At 36.4% G+C, this 21,907-nt stretch overlaps 1 protein-coding gene across 10 annotated transcripts in view; it reads right to left on the bottom strand.

The window, feature by feature from the left end:
• LOC121413540 (AT-rich interactive domain-containing protein 1B-like) overlaps positions 1–21,907 on the bottom strand; it is a 56,751-nt gene that overhangs the window by 14,315 nt on the left and 20,529 nt on the right. For 6 of the 10 annotated variants that reach the window (XM_041606386.1, XM_041606388.1, XM_041606387.1 and 3 more), the window contains 4 exons: positions 7,970–8,312; positions 7,451–7,543; positions 4,680–4,802; positions 1,302–1,412 (listed from right to left, as the gene is read on the bottom strand). In XM_041606386.1, coding sequence (XP_041462320.1) covers positions 1,302–1,412; positions 4,680–4,802; positions 7,451–7,543; positions 7,970–8,312 — 670 coding nt within the window. The remainder of the gene's footprint in view (positions 1–1,301; positions 1,413–4,679; positions 4,803–7,450; positions 7,544–7,969; positions 8,313–21,907) is intronic. The other 4 variants (XM_041606393.1, XM_041606395.1, XM_041606389.1 and 1 more) reach the window with 3 other exon arrangements.

Genomic DNA, 21,907 nt, shown 5'->3' with positions numbered 1-21,907 from the left:
CGAACAGTCTTGTAATGAATAATATGCTTATAGGGTGGTGTTGATATTATTGTAAAAACCACACTTGTACTTGTAGTAAAGAAACTTGCAGTATAAGTCACTTTGTATCTCGCAGTATAAGTCGCTTTGTATCTCGCAGAAAAGGCACTGTATAAACATGACCTTTTATAATTAAGGAGAGGAAAAAAACACTTAACACTATCTTGGTGATTGAAACATATTTACTTTAAACTGCTCATATTTGTTTGTTTGTTACTTTGAAAATATCAGCAATCACTTTTACTATCAGGCCAAAAAAATAGGACCACTCAAGTATGTTCACTGAAAAGTGTATCTCCAACCATTAAATAATAAATACAAGTAAACAAGTTCATTATCAAACTCAGTGACTTTTTCATCCAGATGACTGTTAAAATGAATCAATAGGTCAAAATTATGATGATAAAATTAAACATTAAAAAAAAAGAAAATGTTTGCGGGTTTGAAAAAGGAAATGGTTTTCCACATTCAACCAAGCAAGCAAACTAAGTAGCAATCTATGCAAATGGAATCTGGTAAAAACAAATATCTCCACATATGGAAGGTAATATGAAATGCTGGCAAGGGGGTATTGTAGTGAATCCCCCCCCCCCCCCCAATTTATGATACACCAACCGGGATTAAAAAAAGAAAATACAAAACCAATTCATCAAAAAGAAAATGATAGTTTCATATTGAATCCAATTTTGGTCTACATTTATTTACTTATTCATTAGTTTATTATTATTAGTTCATCATATTTCCAGGCAGGATAAATGATGGTTTATTTCATCTTACATGTACTTCATGAAACCTACCTATTTCTAATCAAATTTGCACCAGGCTCCGTAACACAAAGGTTTGCGATGAATTGCAAATATGAAAGAACCGCACTGATTGGTTCCTGGTAAGTATTTTGAACAGTGTGCGCGGCTGCGCGCAACAATGATCTTGATTGGTCAATCATATTTAGTGACTAATTGCAAACCTTCGTGTTACAGAGCCCAGAACTCAATATTACAAATACAAAGATTATTTCAAGATTCTAATTTTAATCAAACAACATTCATTCTACGGAACAGGGTAAAATAAACATACTCAAATGAAAAGATCAAATGGGTTACTAACACACAAATGAAAGGAAAGGGAATACATTCGGTAGTTGTTTAAATCAAGCAAAAAAAAGAAGACAAATGTTTTGAAAAATAGCATGGTTGGTTAAGAAGGAAAAAAATGAAACAAGAAGGATAGTTGATATGGGCAACACTCTGAGAGAGTCTCACCTTGCTGGTTATAATGACTCATATTTTGGTTGTAGTAACCACCAGCAGTGCCACCAGCGCCACCTTGGCCCTGGTAGCCCCAATACTGGGGCGGGCCCCCGCCCATCCCACCTGTCGGAGAGGAAGAAGATACAAAGTCCTGTCATATTCTGACCAGGTATTTTTGCCCCATCCCGATTACATTACAATCACATTCAACTAGTATTAGTTTCAAGGCCATGCAAAGAAAGTGTAAATGATTTACATTTGATATCACTATTAAGAATAATTTTCCAACCATTAGATTTCAAATTAAAGACTTGTACCCCTTCACTAATTCACCCTTCAATAGTACAGATTAGATTTCTGAAATAGTCCACACTTTCTTTTCATAAATGCGGGATATCTTTATAGTCAAAGCAAATGATAAATATGAAATTTGATCTTCAATTATATAATTATGGTAAATGGTATAATTATGGTACGTGTGGTTTCCACTTCATATGGAAACAAATGACTTCTGGCCAGAGAGTCCATAGCAACGCTTATATACTCAAGACTATTCTAGTCTTCCTACTTTCATTATCATTTTAAAAAAATATGCCTTTAGTCCACGCACACAGTCAATGAAACGGGTACAATATTGAAGACAATTCACTTCCCACAAAGAGTCAGGATAGGTTCATATTCATGTTATTTGCAATTGTTAATACTTTCATATCATCCTATAATGTAACTACAGGAAAGCTTTCACAATAAAGCTAAGTGAAAAACCACACCAAAAGATAAAATTCTAAGAAGAAGCCAAGTTTTAATAATAAACAGGATGCAAGAAAAGTACATCATGGGAAATCCATTTACTTCCAAATATTACTTTAAGGTCAACGCTATTCCAACAAGTAAATTAGAATAAAAACTAGGACAATCAAACGAGCATAACAATGACAATCAAATGTACATGTACACGTAGTGTCATTTATAATATCAAATATTTTGTTTTTTCTTCAAATAATCAGTTTGCTTCCTATCATTTATCATTACAGCTAATAGTGATCATATTATAAAAATTACATATTTCATAAAACAAGATAAATGTGCTACATCACTGGGTACCCCTGTGTTTATACTACCGTAAGTAACGGTGTATTAACCGCACCTTTTTCTCGGCGGGATAGAAGCAAAAGTCGGGGGTGCGGTTTATACACGGTGACGGGTCTGAGCCAGCCCGCCGTAACCCCTCCCGTACATGTACGATGTCTGCCAGTTCACAACACATCGAGTGGCCGGGCGTAGCCGCCCAGGCAATGTCGTTTAGAGGGGTATGAGCCGCGGGTAATGGGAAGCGAACGATCTTAATTACCGTAAATGATGTCCATAACAAACGCACCCACCTTCATGACACTAATTTTGACTTTATTCTCGATTCAAAGTAGTGAAGTTCCCTGGCTAATTTAAAAGGGACGCCAAGCATACTCGGTAATATTTTTGTCACCGATGAGCGAGAGTTGAGTGAGCTTGCTTAGATTGCGTTGGAATGTGGTTATAATGCGACTTAAGCTGGCGCTATTCAAAGTCCCGTTTCGCGCCAGCTTTTTTTTTGCCTTCCTGTTTGCTTTTCATAAGATACCATGTAAACAAGCACGAGAGAGACGGCACGAAGCCGAAAAAAACAACTGGACAAAATGTCAATTTCTTTGTTTCTTGAATCTTCCTGTAATCCCGTATCCAAAATTCATGCTAAGACATCAAATTTTCGAAAGTGATTGTGAGGTTGTGATGCAAGAAATGTGAATGTTTCTTCCTCCTACGCTGGGAAAGACACAGATCATAATTTGATGTACTGGCATGACTGGTACTGTACGTATCGTAGTTTGCAATGTAATGGCAGTGCTATGTGTGTGCGTGTACACTGTGACTGTGAGGTGAGTGTGTAAGTTGCCAATATTGGCGGGACCGTTCTTTCTTTCTAACATTTGTAGATGAATTGATCAAGAACAGCAGATTTCCGCATACCGGTGATCTCTTTGGATACTTTGAAATATTAAAAACTTCGATTTTGTTTCTTCGTATCTGAAATATGCATGTAAATGTAAGATTTTTTTTTTTTTAGTCCAAAGTTGGGGGTGCGGTTAATACACGGGTGCGGTTAATACACCGTTACTTACGGTACTCAGAATGTGTATACTACTCAATCTCAAATGTCTTTATTTTAGATAAAAACATTTTACATTGTTCAATGTCATGAAGCATGTTCCACCACTGATGACCTAGAAGTATCAACAGATCAAATTACGAAATTTACTAGCTTTTACTCTTTTAAAGTCATCTGTTTTCATCATAGCTATTACCATTACTTGAACAGTTACTCTAAGGGTTTCAACATTTGACCTATCGTCAAATTCCAGCTAACCCTCTTGTGCAAATAATACGAAAAACAGGTTTTTGCACAAATTCCATACCACATGTCTCCACCCCTTTCTTTCTCACTCCCAATCTCCCAAATTGATCCACCCATCTTCATGGAGCTGGGTGTACATGTATGTAACATAAATGACAATAACCTCTCCAAGAAATCAGAGCACACCACTACGTGTAGATTTACCCAAGAAATTTTTTGAGTTCCATACTTGCACACACATAAATAGGAGGTAATTCAACTCATTGTCCGCAAAGGTTTCTTTCTTTTTTTTTAAATCACAAACAGCAAAAACAAGTTATCGGCATTACATAAATGATCTCATAACTGTTCTGAATTCATACTAGACTTTCATTTATCCTGTGAACTGATGAGCAATCTCATTCCATACTTGAGCCAAGTACATGTATGTTATCACCTAATCAAGGCATACATTCAATCAATATGAAGTGTTCCCTCTCCAGAGTTGGTGAAGCATACAAGAAATTATCCTTTTTTTTTCATCAAACCTTTGTTTTGTGAGCATGATATACTTTCCTCATGTGTCAGTTTTATAGTCTTACAAAAAAAATGGGAAAAGGTTGTGCATTAAGTCAAATAAGCAGGGAAGGGGAGGGCAAAAGAATATTAAAGGATAAAATTTTAGGCATGGCATTGGAAAAAGAAAGATACAAATAAGGGGAAGGAAGGAAAGAAGGGATAACACATTAGAAATAATGAAGGTGAAAATGAAATGGAATCACAGTAAAGACAAAGACATTACAAAATATAGGACATAAAGACAAAAAAAGAGGGAGAATGAAAGACTGGACACAGACTTTACGTACAGTACATTTGTATATGTTTTAAAGGGAAGAAAACAAATTACAAGAAACAGAGAGTAAAATTGGAGGAGGGGAAGGCATATTCAGGATAAATTCAGGGGAAAGGATATTTTAAAGAGGTTTTTCTTTAGTTGGTTTATCATTGGATAACCAATCTACCTGAAGGATTCTGGGAAGGCAATTTGGACGCAGGTCCTTGCTGGCTATTGTAAGGAGGGGGCTTTTGTGCGGAACCACCAGTACCACTGCTATTACCACAGTTCATCCCATGCTGATTGTATCCTTTGGAAATGGAACAGAATAATGGAAGGATGGTGTGAGTGATCATTTGTAACAGCAAACCTGGCATTCCCATACCAATTCATGCACATCTCTCATCTTCGGTAATAATTGGTTCATGTTCACATGCGTATTAAGCACACAAAAAAAATCAGAAACTAACCCTTATCCATATCCTCTACCCCCCCCCCAAAAAAAAATAACAATAACCCATATCACAATCCTAATATCGTGCAAGTCCCACTCTCCAAAGACATTCATACCACATTTATTCTTAAATTTCATAAACTCTCTTTTTCCCTTTTTTCCCTATGGAATTAAAACTGACATTGCTAGATGAAGAAATGTGAAACTAAAAAGAACTTGATTCTAAACCAAATGGGTATTTTCAACAAACCAATAGAGAAGAACAACTCAGCAATCACCAATCATTTGTACAAGATTCAATGATAAATTTTCATTGCATTAGCCATAATTAAAAGGTGCAGTTATCATCGCAAGTTAACAAAAATTTCTTGACTCTCGGTCATACCATAACTTTTTCCCTAGAATAAAGGTGCTAAGTACATGTAGCTTAAATAAGAAATCTCCAAAGTACATTTTCGTACAGATTTACAGTGAAAGTGTTTTTTTAAACACATCTCATGAAAAAAAACATGATTTCAATGAAGCTACCACAATTCAAATAAAAAGTTTATCAAAGTAGTTCTACAATGAAAGCTGTTAATGCATAATGTTGAGCAAGTGCTGTGTTTTAGGCACAATTTCTTCTCAATTACACTTTTAGGCATGATTTGTTCTCAATTAACTTTATGTATTCACAGCACGAACATTTACATGGGGATTCAAGGCTGAAATTTGTGTGCTTGAAACCAATTTCAACCTCATCTTAAATCTCTAAAGATTTATTTTCTATTCACGAAACAAACTTGTACATAATGAGCCAGAAATCTCATTTTTGATAGAAGCTTCATGTGTCCTTTATTTCCTCCAGGTTCATTCGGCAAAATTATACTGATCCCAGTTTCAAATACAACGCTTCACTCTGTTTTGTCAATGTAATTGTAGCCATTCTTGTATTTATTTCAAAGTTTTAATTCAAACAATGTTAAAAAATATTTGGGGGATGCGTTGTCATAGTGTAATCGACTAATCGTAAATAATCTTTCTGAGCAGATTATATAAGATTATTGCAATACAGCCAACAAATTCTAAGAGAGCATTTTCCTTGATTTCTACATGCAGAACACAATTTTAATGCAATGAAGTAAGTCCAACCAAGTACAGTGGATTTCTTGAAATCATATTACCACATTATGATAAATTTTAATGAACTGTTGCATTTACTTCCGTACTTCTAATCTGGCTTCTTTTCATCAATTTTTCTGTTTCGAAAACCAAAGATTTTTTTTCTTCCAATCCAATCATACATATAAAAAGAAATGAATGATTGTTTACTTCATATTCAAATTCTATATTCAATTTCAAGTGGTTATCCAAAACACGAAAGATAGCAAGATGAATGTCTGTCAAGAAAACAGATTGCACACTAGACCCACTTATCATAGTTTATGAATTCTTCCAATTTTATAGATCCCAAAGGGGATTTAAAGTAATGAATTTAATATATTTTACCCATATTTATCTCATCTTCAATGCAGATGTAGAGGTAATTAAAGATTTGACCTAAAACTACACCCAAGTTCACCCTCTTTCATGATTTGTCAGTGTATTAGTCCAATGGTAAGTCAAACTCAAATCAGGCTCACACCCACTCTCAATGATTATCTCTCATAGGAATTTCGCACATTCACTAGCTATTTTCTTTACAAACTAAATAAAAATGCTGTTAAGAGACAAGACAGAGTTCAAACATATCATTCCGAAGAGTTCAAGATTGTCTGAGGAAAAATAAATGTTGTTCTGTGTGTGTGGACCAAAACAAAAAGTTGAGCATCGAGAGCTCCTACCACGATCCTATTACATAAAACGTCCCACTGATGCTAACTGCCATCAATGGGAATGTTGCAATTGTTGGTCCACTGCAGGAAAAGTTGCTGTTCATGGTTACTTTACACAGGGACCACTTCATGAAACAAATACTGATTTCACTGACAAATGTAATAAGCTATTGAAATTCTTGCATCTGATTGGCTGAGGGCATAATAGGCAGTGGAAATCATGGACCAAACTCTTCCTGAAACGTTCCAAGATAACAGTAGGCCTATATTGTTCTGCCCACTAACCATGATAAAGAGACTGAAATATCGCTTCCCGTGCTCTTTTATATAATTGACATTAATGGACACAGTGCTGATATCACAAAACTGTGTCAGAGCTTGAAGATCCCAATAAAACATCAAACTTACATTAACCATAGTTTCTATGAAACCATTCCCTCTATAGATTTTATCTTTTAACAGGAGAGCATATCACAAATCAATTTGTCAGTGATTATTACTGATAAATCTTCTGAAATCCTTGCATCTTTGTCGGAGAAAAATAACCAGCAAATGCTTCATGAAAACCTTCCCTAGCTAAAAGCTAGTCCCAAACTCAACCAGCCTACTTGTGCATGCAGTGAAATTAGATTGGTAGACTTGTGGACTACTTCATCACATAACAGACATTCAATAATAGAGAAGACTCACCTCTGCTATCTGCTGAAGCTGATGGTGGTGTCTGTGAAGGAGCTTCCGGTGTGTTTGAAGGGGGCTGAGATGGCTGAGGTGTCATTGACCCACCTTTTGGCATAACAAAAAGAATCAAGTGGCAGAATTTTGAACAAAATAGCTGTTGAATGTCGAATAATATAAACTCACAACAGTGCAAGTTGTTAGATTTACAATGACCAGCATTAAATAAACTTTATCACATGGATATTCTGTGGGTAAAGGAGTTGGAAAGTGATTTTAAATGACTTGTTGAAGTAAAGCTTATTACTAATACTTTCAGGCAAGTCTTCATACATGTATAACCAGGTAAGTAATGAGATTCAATTCCTCCCTTCGCATCCAATTCCAAATGTCATTAGAATTTAGACGAGGCTGGGGAAAGAAAAGGAGGTCATCATTATTTCCCTTTCAAGTGAAAGAGATGGATCTCCAACACATTACAAACATGAGTCAATAAAAAATGTCTTATAGTTGAAAGACTTTGACGACACTCACCATGAACACTAGCTGGCGATTGAGAAGAGCGTGATAAATGGCTTGAAGGTGATCCTACAGGTGAAGGGGAAGGTCTGAGGGCCGTGACAGAAGGATGCACATGGGGCGAGTGTACCGAATGCACTGAGGTGGCGGGAGAGAGGGGTGGAGCGGTAGACGTGGATGAACCCCCACTTCCACTGTGGTTGGTAGAGCTGCTGCTTGTGTTGGCGGTGGCGTGGCTGCTGGAGTTGCCCGCTGTTGAACCAGTCGTTGTCGCTGCTGCTGCCCCTCCTGATGAAGTCGATGACTGGCTGTTGAAGTCACATCCTGTAGGAAGATCATCTAATGATCCTGATAGGTCCTGGAGCGAGGGAGAAATAATACAGGATGGTTGATCAGTGGCAGGGTAATTTGCACACCTTTATGGGACATTGATCCAAATATAGCCACATAAATGCTTGACAAATTTTTTCAATGCGACTAAAAAAAAACTTCTTTGAAAGTGCAGGAACAAAATGAGGCTAGCAAAAGGTATCTGGAATATCCATGCTGAAATCAGATCAGTTTTTTTTCCTCTGCAACTCTTAAACAATATTACCTCATGACCTAGATTCTTAGGAACTTTATGGATCAATAGTGGAAAGGACTCTAAACGCTCTGCCCCAAACATTTCGTTCTATTTCGCTCAGTATGCCACCTTAAATAATAACTTTTTTTCCAAGCTACCTCTTAAAAGGTCAAGTTCGCCCAAGAAAATGTTGATTTGAATAAATAGAGAAAAATCAAACTATCATAATGCTGAAAATTTCATCAAAATAGGATGTAAAATAACAAAGTTACATTTTAAAGTTTCGCGTATTTTTTACAAAACAGTGATACGCACAATTCAATGATATGCAAATTATCAAACACAAGCCGTTATGAATGAATTGAGCACTAAATGTGCTGACAAATTGAACTTCCACTTTTAGAGATGTATGTCACGACTGACTATCCAAACTTTAACAAATTTTAACCAGAGTTTCAATAAAAACAGAGTTCTGAATACAACAGGTCAGTGATGTTTAAAAAAGGTAAAAATATAGGGATATAGGGTCCCTGAGATGATACTTGTAAAATTGATATGTTCCCGCTTGGCAATATGATTCATCCTTCAAACTCTCTTGATAACAGCTAATTACTTTTTTAACAACCAGAATATCTCAAAGAGTGCACTGCACGAGAAATTCAGACAGAGAAAAGAAAGGTTGTTACTCGATGAGGGGATTTCAGTTTTGGTACCGTAGGACCTCAAAAATGATTTCTTATAGTTCCTTGTTTTTTAGCTGTGCCCATAATATTGGCCTTTGTGACTGAACAAAGAGCTTATTTTTGTGATCGATCATATTCAATAATCAATGCAATCAATCGCAGAAATCAGCCCCGCAGTTAATCACTAAGCTTTATGTTACAGGGCTATGGTAAGAAGCAAGAAAGCTTCTGCCTATAAAGATATCGTGAAGCTTTCCATCATGATGATGAGCAATAAAACAAGCTGGAGGGGGGATTCATATTTTAAATACAAAGTATGGGGGTTGTTTTTAGTTATTTTCTTTACAAACTATCAAAAATGGTGGCAATTCATAGCACTTGGCTATTTTCAAATTCACCTGGGTTATTTTTACATGTATATTTCATGGGCTAAATGAAACTGCCCCCTGCCAGAGGTGTAGGCCCTATACCTTTTGCTGCAAATGGGCAAAAAGGTTAATAATTTAATATCCTATACAAATGGCAAAAGGACTAGTTAGTTGTGGATAAAGAGAAATGACAGAAAAGAAGCAAAGTGGTAAATTGAAGCAATTATAATATACAAGTAGTTCATACATAATTCCTAATGCAATGAACTTTAAATGAAAATAGGGATTGAAATAAAGCCATTCGAAAAATAAAAAGGATAACTCCTAAGATTTTGGGATTGGCCATATTGTTTGAGATTCTAAGCTTGTTACAGACTGAGCCTATTCGGTTATTGTCTTCTACAGCTTTCTTCATTAATTTCTTTCTATACTACTTCATCTGAATGAAGAACTAAAAAAGTGAACAATCTATACATCATTTTTTTTCTTCTAATTGAACTAGTGTAGGCCTTACATTAAAGGGATGCTCCGGGCTGAAGATAAGTATGTCTCAGTGAATAGAGTAAATATTCATAGAGCAAAATGCTGAAAATTTGATCAAAATTGGATGACAAATAAAGTAGTTATTGAATTTTAGAGATTTGCATTATTCCGGTGACACAGTTCTAGGCATGTTTTCATGAATATTCAATGGGTGGGCTGATGTCATATACCCACTTTTTCTTTTGTATTTATATGAAATTAAGTTTATTCACAATTTTTCTACCAAGAACTAAAACAATTGGATTGACAACTGATTATGTGCATTAATTACTTCTTGCTGCAACTTATTTCATCATAATCGAGACACGTCATTTACAGATTTATGAAAAAATGATTAAATGTAATATCATAAGAAAAAGGAAAGTGGGGATAAAACATCAGCCCACCTAATGATTATTCATGAATACATACCTAGAACTGTTTCATCAGAATAATGTAAATCTTTAAAATTCAATAACTTCATAATTTGTTTTCAGATTTTGATGACATTTTCAGCATTTTGCTCTGTGAATTTTACTCTATTTATTTAGATATACATATATTCAACCCGAAGTATCCCTTTATTAAAGTAACACAGACAAAATTATACAAGAAATGTTTCCCAAACAGCCCCCCCCCCCTAAAAAGGATAAGTAAATTATATTCGAAGTGTATCTGGCCCTTTTTTGAGAGAGAGGGTTTGCATTTAAGATTGAATGAATGAAAGATAATGAAATTTGTACTTTTATTTCCAAGAACAATGCAATGATTAACAAAACATTATCAAAGCATTACTTGCCTGAACAAAGGATACATGCATGTATGGTGTTGGTTTTCTATGGCTTAAAAATCATTAAAAAGGGAAATATATTAAATTTTATCTAAATCACTTACAATGAAATCTATGGAGTAGGCCTTTTGGAAAAATGATTAAAAAAAATACATAAATTAGTAGGCTCAAACAGAAAATATTACAATAAAATTAGCAAAGAGTTTATTATAAAGTTCTTTTAAAATGTAACCTTCACAATTAAAATGAAGAAATAGGCCTACAAAATGTGAAATTTATTCTTTTTTTTAAGTTAGGGTGGATTAGTTTTTATCTATCCTGCATAACTTTCCTAAAGGCTACAGATGCTTCAGTCTACAATAGTCCCTGATACACAAAGTAATGAAAGAGGAAAAAGCCTCCAGGTTCAATTATAGAACTGCTCGCACCACCACTCGTTTTGTATGCTTGTGAAGGCTTCTACCTTGACGAGGTTGGATGGCCAATTTGACAATTAATGATTAACTTTTCTTATGTCAAACCTCTATACAAAATTTGATTGTTTGTGCGGGACTAAAATACAAAGTTCAGTCAGGAGTATTTTGACAGTGTATTTACATTTGAAAAATAAATCTTAAGGTTTAATGTTGGGATTTTTAAAGAGAGAAATGAGCCGTAAATTGGCAACGTCTCTCCAAGAGGTCTTTGGGTTTGAATAAAAAACACACAGCCTTGTTATCATTCAGGCTCCATACCATTATGCATCAGTGGATTCACAGAGCCTAACCCTTGTGCACAGCCAACCCAGTACAATGCTACAGGCTAGCTCGCTGCATGAAAGCAGCCAAGCACACCACACAGAACTAGCGGACTATAGATTTAGCACGTACAGCACTCACATCATACAGCAGACACACACTCCACACACTCTTTATTCTCCCTTGAAAAGCAGGCAGTATTATTTAGCGAAGTGAGCATGTGTGCACAGGCAGTGCATGTAGAATGAGTAATGGCTTATTTATGAGGCCACAACTCATTTGCATGCAAAAGTAGTTCCAGTCTGAAGGGGCCCCATAGGAGAATACAGGCGCTAGTGCTAGAGCTAGTGCAGTGTGTGCGTGCTACGCTCTCACGGCAAATAACACACGTAGGAAATATACATGCACGAAGCATAGAATATCCCTACACTGCATATACAAATCCTCTAACTGAATAACGAAGAGACACTACCACAAAAAAATATCATCCCAGTGCCATATGCACATATAAAATGAATAAAGACAAATTCCACTTTGTTTATGACAACAATGAAACATCAACAAAAAAAGTTTGAGTGAGAGAAAACTTTCCTCATAAATTGCATGTGATCCCTTTGACCTCTTGTGTTTCCCCAAGCATGACACACTTCCAGCAGGTCAGAAATAGCATGGATCAAATGGCAACAAAGACGATATCAATCTATCTCTCCACCCCCATTCCTAATAATTTCACCCAGCAAAGGGCTTGAAGGTGGAAACTAACATCATTCACATCATTTTCAACCATTTAGTCCAGCAAACGCAACCATCCAACAGTGTTTTCCTTCCCCAAACTTTGTCTCCCACGCACAGTGGATATTGATTTTCTGAGGTGATCCCTAATGTCATTTTCCACCATGTAGAGTCCATGCAGTGGAGTTCCTTCAGGGATTTCTCCTGAAAAAAAGTTTGGCACCTCTACTGAAACTGACTTGTGGGTGGCATCCAAATTATCATGAGTATTGTTGATTACATCTTTATACAGGATATGGGGGAATTTATGAATGAGAATCTTTAGTTTTCTCCTTGGCAATCAAGATATATCCCCTGGAAAAACGTGTCATATTGATCACTTCACTTGGCAATCATTAGATAACAATCAAATTATGATTTGATTAATACTTTCCAGAAAGGAGCATTTTCGTCAAAGTCACGTGGCATAAAGTTATGAACATATTGATGAACGGGTTTTTAATTAGCCAAAATTTTCCCTTTATTCTAGACCAATTCAGGGACCATCTCAACATGTCGCATCTACTTTTGGCAATCAAATGAGTTCCTGAAGGTAAAATTTTGAAAACTTTGGTCGAGAACATTGGTGGGATCTTGGGAATTCCTTCTGTTTAGGGTGAAATGTTTGAAATCTATTTGAATTTGTGGGTTGATTCTACATATTCTCCTGCAAAGGAATATATATATATGTATAACTGTGTAGGAACTAGTACACAGTACATGTACAACATGTACATGCAGTATACACTCTGTACACTGCAGTATTCTGAACAATGGAGAAGAGTGTGTACAAACTGTATGCTGCCTTGCTTTGGCCACTCCTCACTGTGCATTGGTTCTGGTCTGTGTCGAAGCATTGCTATAACTTGCAATGATGGTTGTAGTTCTATTATTTTAAATCCTCTAAATACCCTTTCGATACATAACATGTGTATATGCATGCAGATAAAAATGTCTCATTTCTGTCTGTATGAAATAAAGGAAAGGTTCTAGTTTGACTAAGAAAGAGTTTAGCTCTTTTGGGATTACATTAAAATTTCAGTGAAGATATGGGCCCAGTCTACAGCAAATTTTTCGTGTTTTACATTTGGGTTGCCACGTAAAATGCTTCAGAAAAATCAATTGCAATGTCTGAGAGGTAGTTGCACAATAATTATTACGATGTAAGATACATACTACATGGGTCGTTATATACTATCCTACATGTACACATGGCCACGACCAAGATATTGATAATAAAAGAAATAGGCCAAAATTTCACAATCATTCTAATCAATCGTGTTTTTCTTTTTGTATGTGACTGGTACCTGCCAGTATGCACGAAGCTTTACAAGATCTTTTAAGAGATGCAAATATACAATATCTGCTAAAAGCAGACTAACGACCAACCGACACGGAGAGGCTAATAACTGCCAATTTGGTGATTTACTTGTAATGAGAAGCCAATCAAATATATGAGTATGACTTCCTCTGCTTTCTATATTTCATTCTGCAGTAGAGATTACAAGCTCTAGGGTTTATGAGGGGGGTGGGGAGGCTATAGGCCTTATATCATATGTCTACAGTAGCAATGCAAGAGTAAAAGACAGCAGTTTTTTCCTTAAAATGTTACCATCTAAATAATTTTATTTTTACATGAGTCACTCCTGCTTAATGCTTATTCATGAAAACCAGTGGCATTAAATAGCACTCATCTACTGCCAATGATAAACAGATGATGATGAACAGACCAACAAAAAAAAACAGAATCAAAACAGAAAGCAAGATCCGGTCTGCTTCTTTAGCTACCGCTTTGAAAAGAAACACTTTATTGTGTGGGCAACTGCAGGAGAACAGGGAATGAATGGAGGAACCATCACAATATTAAGTACACAGAGATTTACCTTCCTGCTACTGCCTACCTGCCTGCCTCCATGTAGAGAGGCTTTTGTTATGACATGTGACCACATGGCTCAAATGACAGGTCAATGGCCTTGGTCATGTGACCGTGGGGATTACTGAGCTAATAATAGGTGACCTTAAATGAAAGTGCAAACATTGATAGCAGGCTCACAAAGCTGACTTTGGAATGCAGTGTGCCTGGGTTCCATGTGGCCTTTTGTACCACTGAGTAATTAAGTAGGGTGTCTTTTTACTGGCTGGAAATAAATCAATATTACAACTGCCAAGGACAAGCGACATGTATGCTTCATTCAGAAAAAAAAATGAACTTGGTAAAAATAACTCAATAAAGACTGACAAGGTTGAACAAGAGGACAATATTTTTAAGTGCTGTCATGTATTTGACAAGAGGATAACATTTGCAGGTAACAAGCAATATATGGCATCTACATGTAAATTGAGGCCCCTAAATGTACATTGATGTACTTAATGTACATGAATTCCAATTCATCCATCAATCAAATTCTTATTGATATTCCTGTCGATGAAATGGTGGGTAATATAAAAGCAGCATTAAACAATTTTATCTTTTCTCCTTTCTCAGCCTTTATTTGATGATTTCAATTTTAAAAATGGCTTTGATTTACATCAATAACATTGTTCGATTAATTTACTCATTCAAAACAGACACAAAGATGTGTATGTTAGCCCTTCCAAAACTAAATCACAATAAATTGGAATTCATCTTGACTGAACAAGAATCATTCAACATTTCAAGTATAATTCACAAACAAATAGGCCTTTTTCCAAATTGTCATCTCTCTGTCGTGTATTAAAATTCAAATTTTCTGGCTATGAAAGTGTTTGTGCTTTGCAAGGATCATAAATGATTCAAACGTATCAAACCAAGTCACATGCAGGAGCACATGTAAGAATTTATATCACGTAAGCTCTAATGGCGCAGTCACATTTCCCCAACGGTGGCTATATGGTGAATCGAAAAACAAGACGTTTTCAAATTTTTGTACTAGCTACAAAAAGGTGGTTTGAATAAAAATAAATAAAATGACTGTTTTCCACTCGATGTGCAGGCACCGCAGGGGAAGTGTGTCTGCAGCAAAAGTATTATGTAGCCATTATGTAGCGACAGCCTTCATGGATACTTTCAAATAGGCCTACATGTACATGTGTATGTAAATGTGCACGTCGATCTGCATTTTTGTTTTTGCCTACATTTTGCACTATATCATTTTTGCCTCCCCTCCCCTCCCCTCCATACAATTTGCTTCCTATCTACATGAAGGGGTTGCTATATTAAAGGTCAAGTCCACCTCAGAAAAATGTTGATTTGAATCAATAGAGAAAAATCAGACAAACACAATGCTGAAGATTTCATCAAAATCGGATGTAAAATAAGAAAGTTATGACATTTCAAAGTTTCGCTAATTTTTAACAAAATAGTTATATGAACGAGCCAGTTACATCCAAATGAGAGAGTTGATGATGTCACTCACTATTTCTTTTGTTTTGTATTGTTTGAATTATACAATATTTCAATTTTTACAAATTTGATGATTGGGACCTCCTTGCCTGAAGCACAAAATGTTAAAATAATGGAATTCCACGTGTTCAGGGAGGAATGAAACTTCATTTCACATGACAATGACGAGAAAATCAAAATATTTCATATTTCAAACAATAAAAACAAAAGAAATAGTGAGTGAATGACATCATCGACTCTCTCATTTTGATGTAGCTGGCTCGTTCATTTAACTGTTTTTGTGAAATGAAGCGAAACTTTGAAATGTCATAACTTTCTTATTTTACATCCGATTTTGATGAAATTATCAGCGTTATGCTTGTTGAATTTTTCTCTTTTTATTCAAATCAAGTTTTTGTTGGGGTGGACTTGTCCTTTAAACATTACAAAATTTACACATGTAGCCCAATGACAAATTTACACTTTCATGTATCAGAGGTGCAAAATTCTCAGTCATGTACTTATAATGCCCTTCATATTCCAGTAAACTAAACATTTCCTGAGCTTTTGCATCCTATTTCCTTTGCTCTGCAAGACTGACAATAAAGCAATATTAATAAACAGAAAACAAGTTATTTGTATTATGAAAAAGAAGTACCTGTACTTTGTTCTTGCAAGGGCTCTGCAAAACATGCACCTCCTCCCCATCATCTTGTTGTTTTAATTAATATGATTTAAATTTCTTTTCTTTACAAAAATATCAAGGGTTGCATTGAGTATAATAAAAAAAGGAAAGCAAGCACCAGGGAAAAAGTGGATTTCAAGTACATGTATGTAATGCAATGTATTTTGCATGTTCAATTGATAGAACACTTGCACAAGTTACAACTACAGGCAAAACGAACATGTACATGTAGCTCTAGTACAAGGAAGCACATATCAATTGCTTAATATACAAGTACCAGCCATCATAAATTACAGAATATATGTATGTACATGGAGAGTGTCATGCAGGTAGGCCCTACAGTAATGCTGTAACCGATTTTTATTCCAATTCCCGATCCGATCCAATTTTCCCCTTTTTCTACATTTTTCCGAACTCCGATTTTTAACCAGTGGGGAAAAAATCGGATGAGAAAAACCAAAACATAACAAGACAAAAAAAAAACATGTGGCGACATGTTTGCTGTCAAAATGCGCTGGTGATTTGTTTTGATCTCAGACAAAAGCGGTGGAAGGAAAAGATAAAGGGGAAGAAAATTATGATTTGTTTTTATCTCCGATATTAGCGGAAAGGGAGGTGGAGAAGATTATGATTTGTTTTGATCTCCGACATAATCAGGAAGAACAATACGATGATGATAATTGGTGATAATTTGTTATGATCTCCGACAAAAATGGAGGAAGAAGTACAACGAAAAGACGATGATATGTTTTGATCTTAAGCGGAGGCAAATAAGATTTAGTTGAACACGCTGACATGCGCGGTAATATTTACGACTATCTGACTATGCGTCCTCTAAGAGTTTACGATTACCTCCGCCATCACTACGATGTTGTAGAGAAGGTGAATATCATGGTAAACAACTTTGGATAATAATGCGTCTTTTTCGGGAGGTCATGCGACCTCTAAGAGTTTACGATTACCTCCGCCATCACTACGATGTTGTAGAGAAGGTGAATATCATGGTAAACAACTTTGGATAATAATGCGTCTTTTTCGGGAGGTCATGCGACCTTTATGAGACTACGATTACCTCTGCCATCACTACGATGTTGTAGAGAAGGTGAATATCATGGTTAACCACTCTGGATAATAATGCGTCTTTTTCGGGAGGTCATGCGACCTTTAAGAGTTTACGATTACCTCCGCCATCACTACGATGTTGTAGAGAAGGTAAATATCATGGTAAACAACTTTGGATAATAATGCGTCTTTTTCGGGAGGTCATGCGACCTTTATGAGTTTGCGATTACCTCCGCCATCACTACGATGTTGTAGAGAAGGTGAATATCATGGTAAACAACTTTGGATAATAATGCGTCTTTTTCGGGAGGTCATGCGACCTTTAAGAGTTTACGATTACCTCCGCTATCACTACGATGTTGTAGAGAAGGTAAATATCATCTTTTACAACTTTGGATAATAATGCGTCTTTTTCGGGAGGTCATGCTACCTTTAAGAGTTTACGATTACCTCCGCTATCACTACGATGTTGTAGAGAAGGTGAATATCATCGTAAACAACTTTGGATAATAGTGCGTCTTTTTCGGTAAGTAATGCGGCCTCTAAAAGTTCACGACGGACTCCGCCATCACCACGATGTGGTAGAGAAGAGGCCAATCATTGATCGGCGGTAGTGTCGCGCGCTGGAACGTCATTATCTTATTTTCCTTCCTCCGATTATATCGGAGATCAAAACAACTCATCATCTTCTTCCTCCGCTTTTGTCGGAGATCAAAACAAATTCTGCCATCAGTGTAGCGTGCCGCATTTGTAAACGCGCAGGCCACATACAAATTTTAATGTATTTTTTTGTTTTTGAATATCTTCTGATCCGATTTCCGAACTGATTCCGATTTTAGGAGCAAAACTTCCAAACCGAACTCCGATCCCGTAATTGCTCTAACTTACAACATTACCCTACAGTCACACACATGAAATCATTCAAAAATTGTAGAATGTGTCTCATTTTCTCACATTTCAATCTTTACAATGTATGTCAACATGAAATTTTTAACTTTGAATCTGAACCATTATTTCAATTACATGTATCTATTGTTGAACTCGACGATGTCGATAAGCAGAGCTGTCACAATCACCAGCAGATCGCTTACACAGTACAGCCTAGTACGAGACCATACGATGCACGTGGTCTCGTTACCAGCTGTGCAGTCTTAATCGTGCACGCGTACATATACATTAGCCATGCGGCAAGTGCGTCAACAATTCTAAAAAGCCTGTGCTAAAGACTATGCGTACTCCGCATCCCATATTGCAATGCGCGTTTATTTACAATCGCGAAGCTTCCGGTGTTGCGGAAGGCTCGGATATTGCATCGACTGTTCAACTTTAAAGCTGGCAAGGGCAATATAAAAGATGCGCTGGCTCCGCCGCCGGAGAATGTAATTGTGTGAAGTATTTTTTACATTGTCGATGGTATTTTATTGGGGCGATTCTAAAATAAATAGTCGCCCCAAAGCATTGGGTTTTGAGAATTTTTAGGGGCGATTTGGGCTGTCATGGGGGCGAAATCGCCCGTCGCCCCCGTGTAATTCCGACGCTGATTCTGGAAGAAATTGTGTAATTGCTGAGAAATAAGCAAAATAAGCGCAGATTCGGTCACTTCCGTCTGGTCTTTATTCCAGCAATAATAATACACTGTCCACGTGTGCCTATCTGTGTTGGTGATCTTCAGTGTGAATGTTTTTCAGCGTAGATTTCAAGATTTCACACAAAGTTCAGTTTATGTAACTGTACCAGATCTACATCCTTAATGATATTCTGACAATTAAGCCTGGTTTTACAGACTTTCTCATGAAATCAGTGTTTACTGCAACTACTGGCATTTCTCTTTAAATTGGTATTCTATGCTGATATGATTATGAGGAAAATTTGTGGAATATGAGTTAAGGCAATGTTCAAGAATTAATCCTGACATGATAATCCATCTTTTGATCTAGGCACCCATGTGTCCCGGGCGTCCGCTAATGTCGAGCCCTGCAAGGAGTCTAAAAAAAAACAATGCTACATACTAATATTGAAGTTGAATACAGAATTCTTGACCCCCCCCCCCTTTCAAAGTTCGATAAACCATGGTGAGATACATGTAGGTGAGAGATTTGGACAAAGCTGCAAAATCTCGTCAATCCACCTACTATTATGGCGGGGGGTCCAAGCTATAGGTTGGTGATGTCAGAAACAGTTAATTATAATTGTAGATGCATTATCCTAAATATACAAAAAAATTCCTATAAATTATAATAGAATAAAAATCACTTCACATCTCATTTTTCCTTGGATGTCTTTCTTTCAAAAGTTTTTATCTGTCTAAAAGCAATTTATGTACATGTATTCAAAACACTAAATCACTATGCTTAATTCTCCGTGACTACATAAATGATTTGTTTTAAAAATGGACTTTTCACTTGTTTTTTTTTTTGTTTCCTACCCAACTGCATATGTACATCTCATGTATTCCTCAGAATATATTTCTCAATGCTGAATTTGTTATGGGATTACCAATTTTATGACGATAAGATTATTTCAATCGTTCCAATATTTGTATTTCTTATCTGTTGAATTGATCTCATCTAAATCTCGGGAGTGTTTCATCAACAACTGTCATCTGACAAATTGTTAGATCCGACAACTTTCCTTAACGCGAAGTCCCCATTCTTATCTACCTTCTTGTATCGGTTTCCCTTGAACCAGAAGCTAATGAAATCCTTCCGTCTAACTGGCTGATGATAAATTTTATTATGATAAATTTCATTATATAACAGTTCGTTTGATATAAAGAGTCTTTATGAAACATCCCTGGGTTTCACACTATACCCTACTCTAAACTCTAGATTTTCACTTTTTTTATTTCTCAAACAAAATCAGAGCCTAAATTATTTCCTAACATATTTTTTTTTATTAATATTTATTCACTCACTGTAATATTACAATGTATGTTCAATGAAATAATTTGATTTTGTCATCTGATTGACTCTGTACACATGTACATTGGCAGCTATTTGCATACTCATTAATAATCATAAGTCACATGACCAGAGGTTTTGGAGGTGTAAGATTCTGTTCACAAAATTCAACATTTTTGCACTTTAAACCAACTTTTTAAAAAATAAATCTAACAAAACACTTCTTCCAAAGATTGCTTTTACAGATAAACTGGGACATGATGAATTTTCAGATCTGAAGTTACAAAAAAGTGAAATTTAAGCCACTTCTTTCACATTTTCTCTTCTTTACAATTACAGGGACATATCTATGTACAAAACACATGTCAGCATGAGGGCTTTGAGGAGCATATTTTTTGCACATGTCTTGCACTATTTTTGCTTCTCTGAAATACTGTGGAAATGTTTGGTACATCTTCCGATCGCAAAAATTCAACAATCCGCGAAAACGTTGGGACCCACGAGATTCGCGGAAAATCATGTATACGTGAAAATAACAGCTTATATAGTATTCTAAAAGAGAATTATGTTGGCCAGTATACAGAGATGCCAACTTTTGGAAATCAGAATTAGGGAGGATTTGCGACCGACACCCAATTATGTGCGCATAGCGCACATCTCGTGCGCGGAGCGCTCGACCCTTGCGGCCGGGGTCCAGCTCTGGGTTTCTAGATGCTCTCTGGTGCAATCTGACCCTTATTTGGATCATTTCACATGTTTTTAAAAAAACATTGTTCCCACTTTTTTAACATAAAAAATATCAAATATGCATTTTTACATGTAAAAAAAAATTAGGGGACAATAGAAGAAAAGTACCTGTTCAACAATAATAATTAGGAGGAATTATCAGCTATAGGCAGGTTATGTTTCACCATAAATCCAGTAAAGAAAAGCTCAGCGCGGGTAACATCTACCTGTAAAGATCTTGTCTTCGCAATGTCCGTATGCCGTTTGCTCCCAAAGTGCTTCCGAATATTATCACGACCTCCGTGCTCAACTGAAATGTCCACGCTGCAAATTGTGCAAAATGCATGGTAAATTCCTCTTTCCGAATACACGGGTACTAGAGACTGTATTCAGTCTTATACTTCTGAGACCATTTCTTGGTCTTCTTTTGATTTTCTGCCATTTCGTGTCAATATCAACCCATCAACACGCCGAAATCACACACCGATATTCCACCGCACGACTCGACAAATCCAGCGGCCGCGAGCGCATACGGCTCACGAAGCTAGCCAGGCCTACCGGCCTGGTGCACAGTGGATTCCTGTTGGGCATATCGCATGCACCAGCTTTTCGCTGCTCCTTATTTGTCTGCCTTTCACACAGAATATAGTAGCAGCGAACGCAATGGAGTTAATACATGCTAAAGTTAGCAGACGATACATGTACTTTCAATCTAATATGATCAATGCAAAAAAAATCGTAATTTCGGGAGGATAAGGATGGTAATCGTAAGGGCGGGAGTTG

This window comes from Lytechinus variegatus, chromosome 4 (assembly GCF_018143015.1).
Source record: "Lytechinus variegatus isolate NC3 chromosome 4, Lvar_3.0, whole genome shotgun sequence".
Taxonomy (NCBI): domain Eukaryota; kingdom Metazoa; phylum Echinodermata; class Echinoidea; order Temnopleuroida; family Toxopneustidae; genus Lytechinus; species Lytechinus variegatus.
This window is presented reverse-complemented; position numbering and strand designations above follow the sequence as displayed.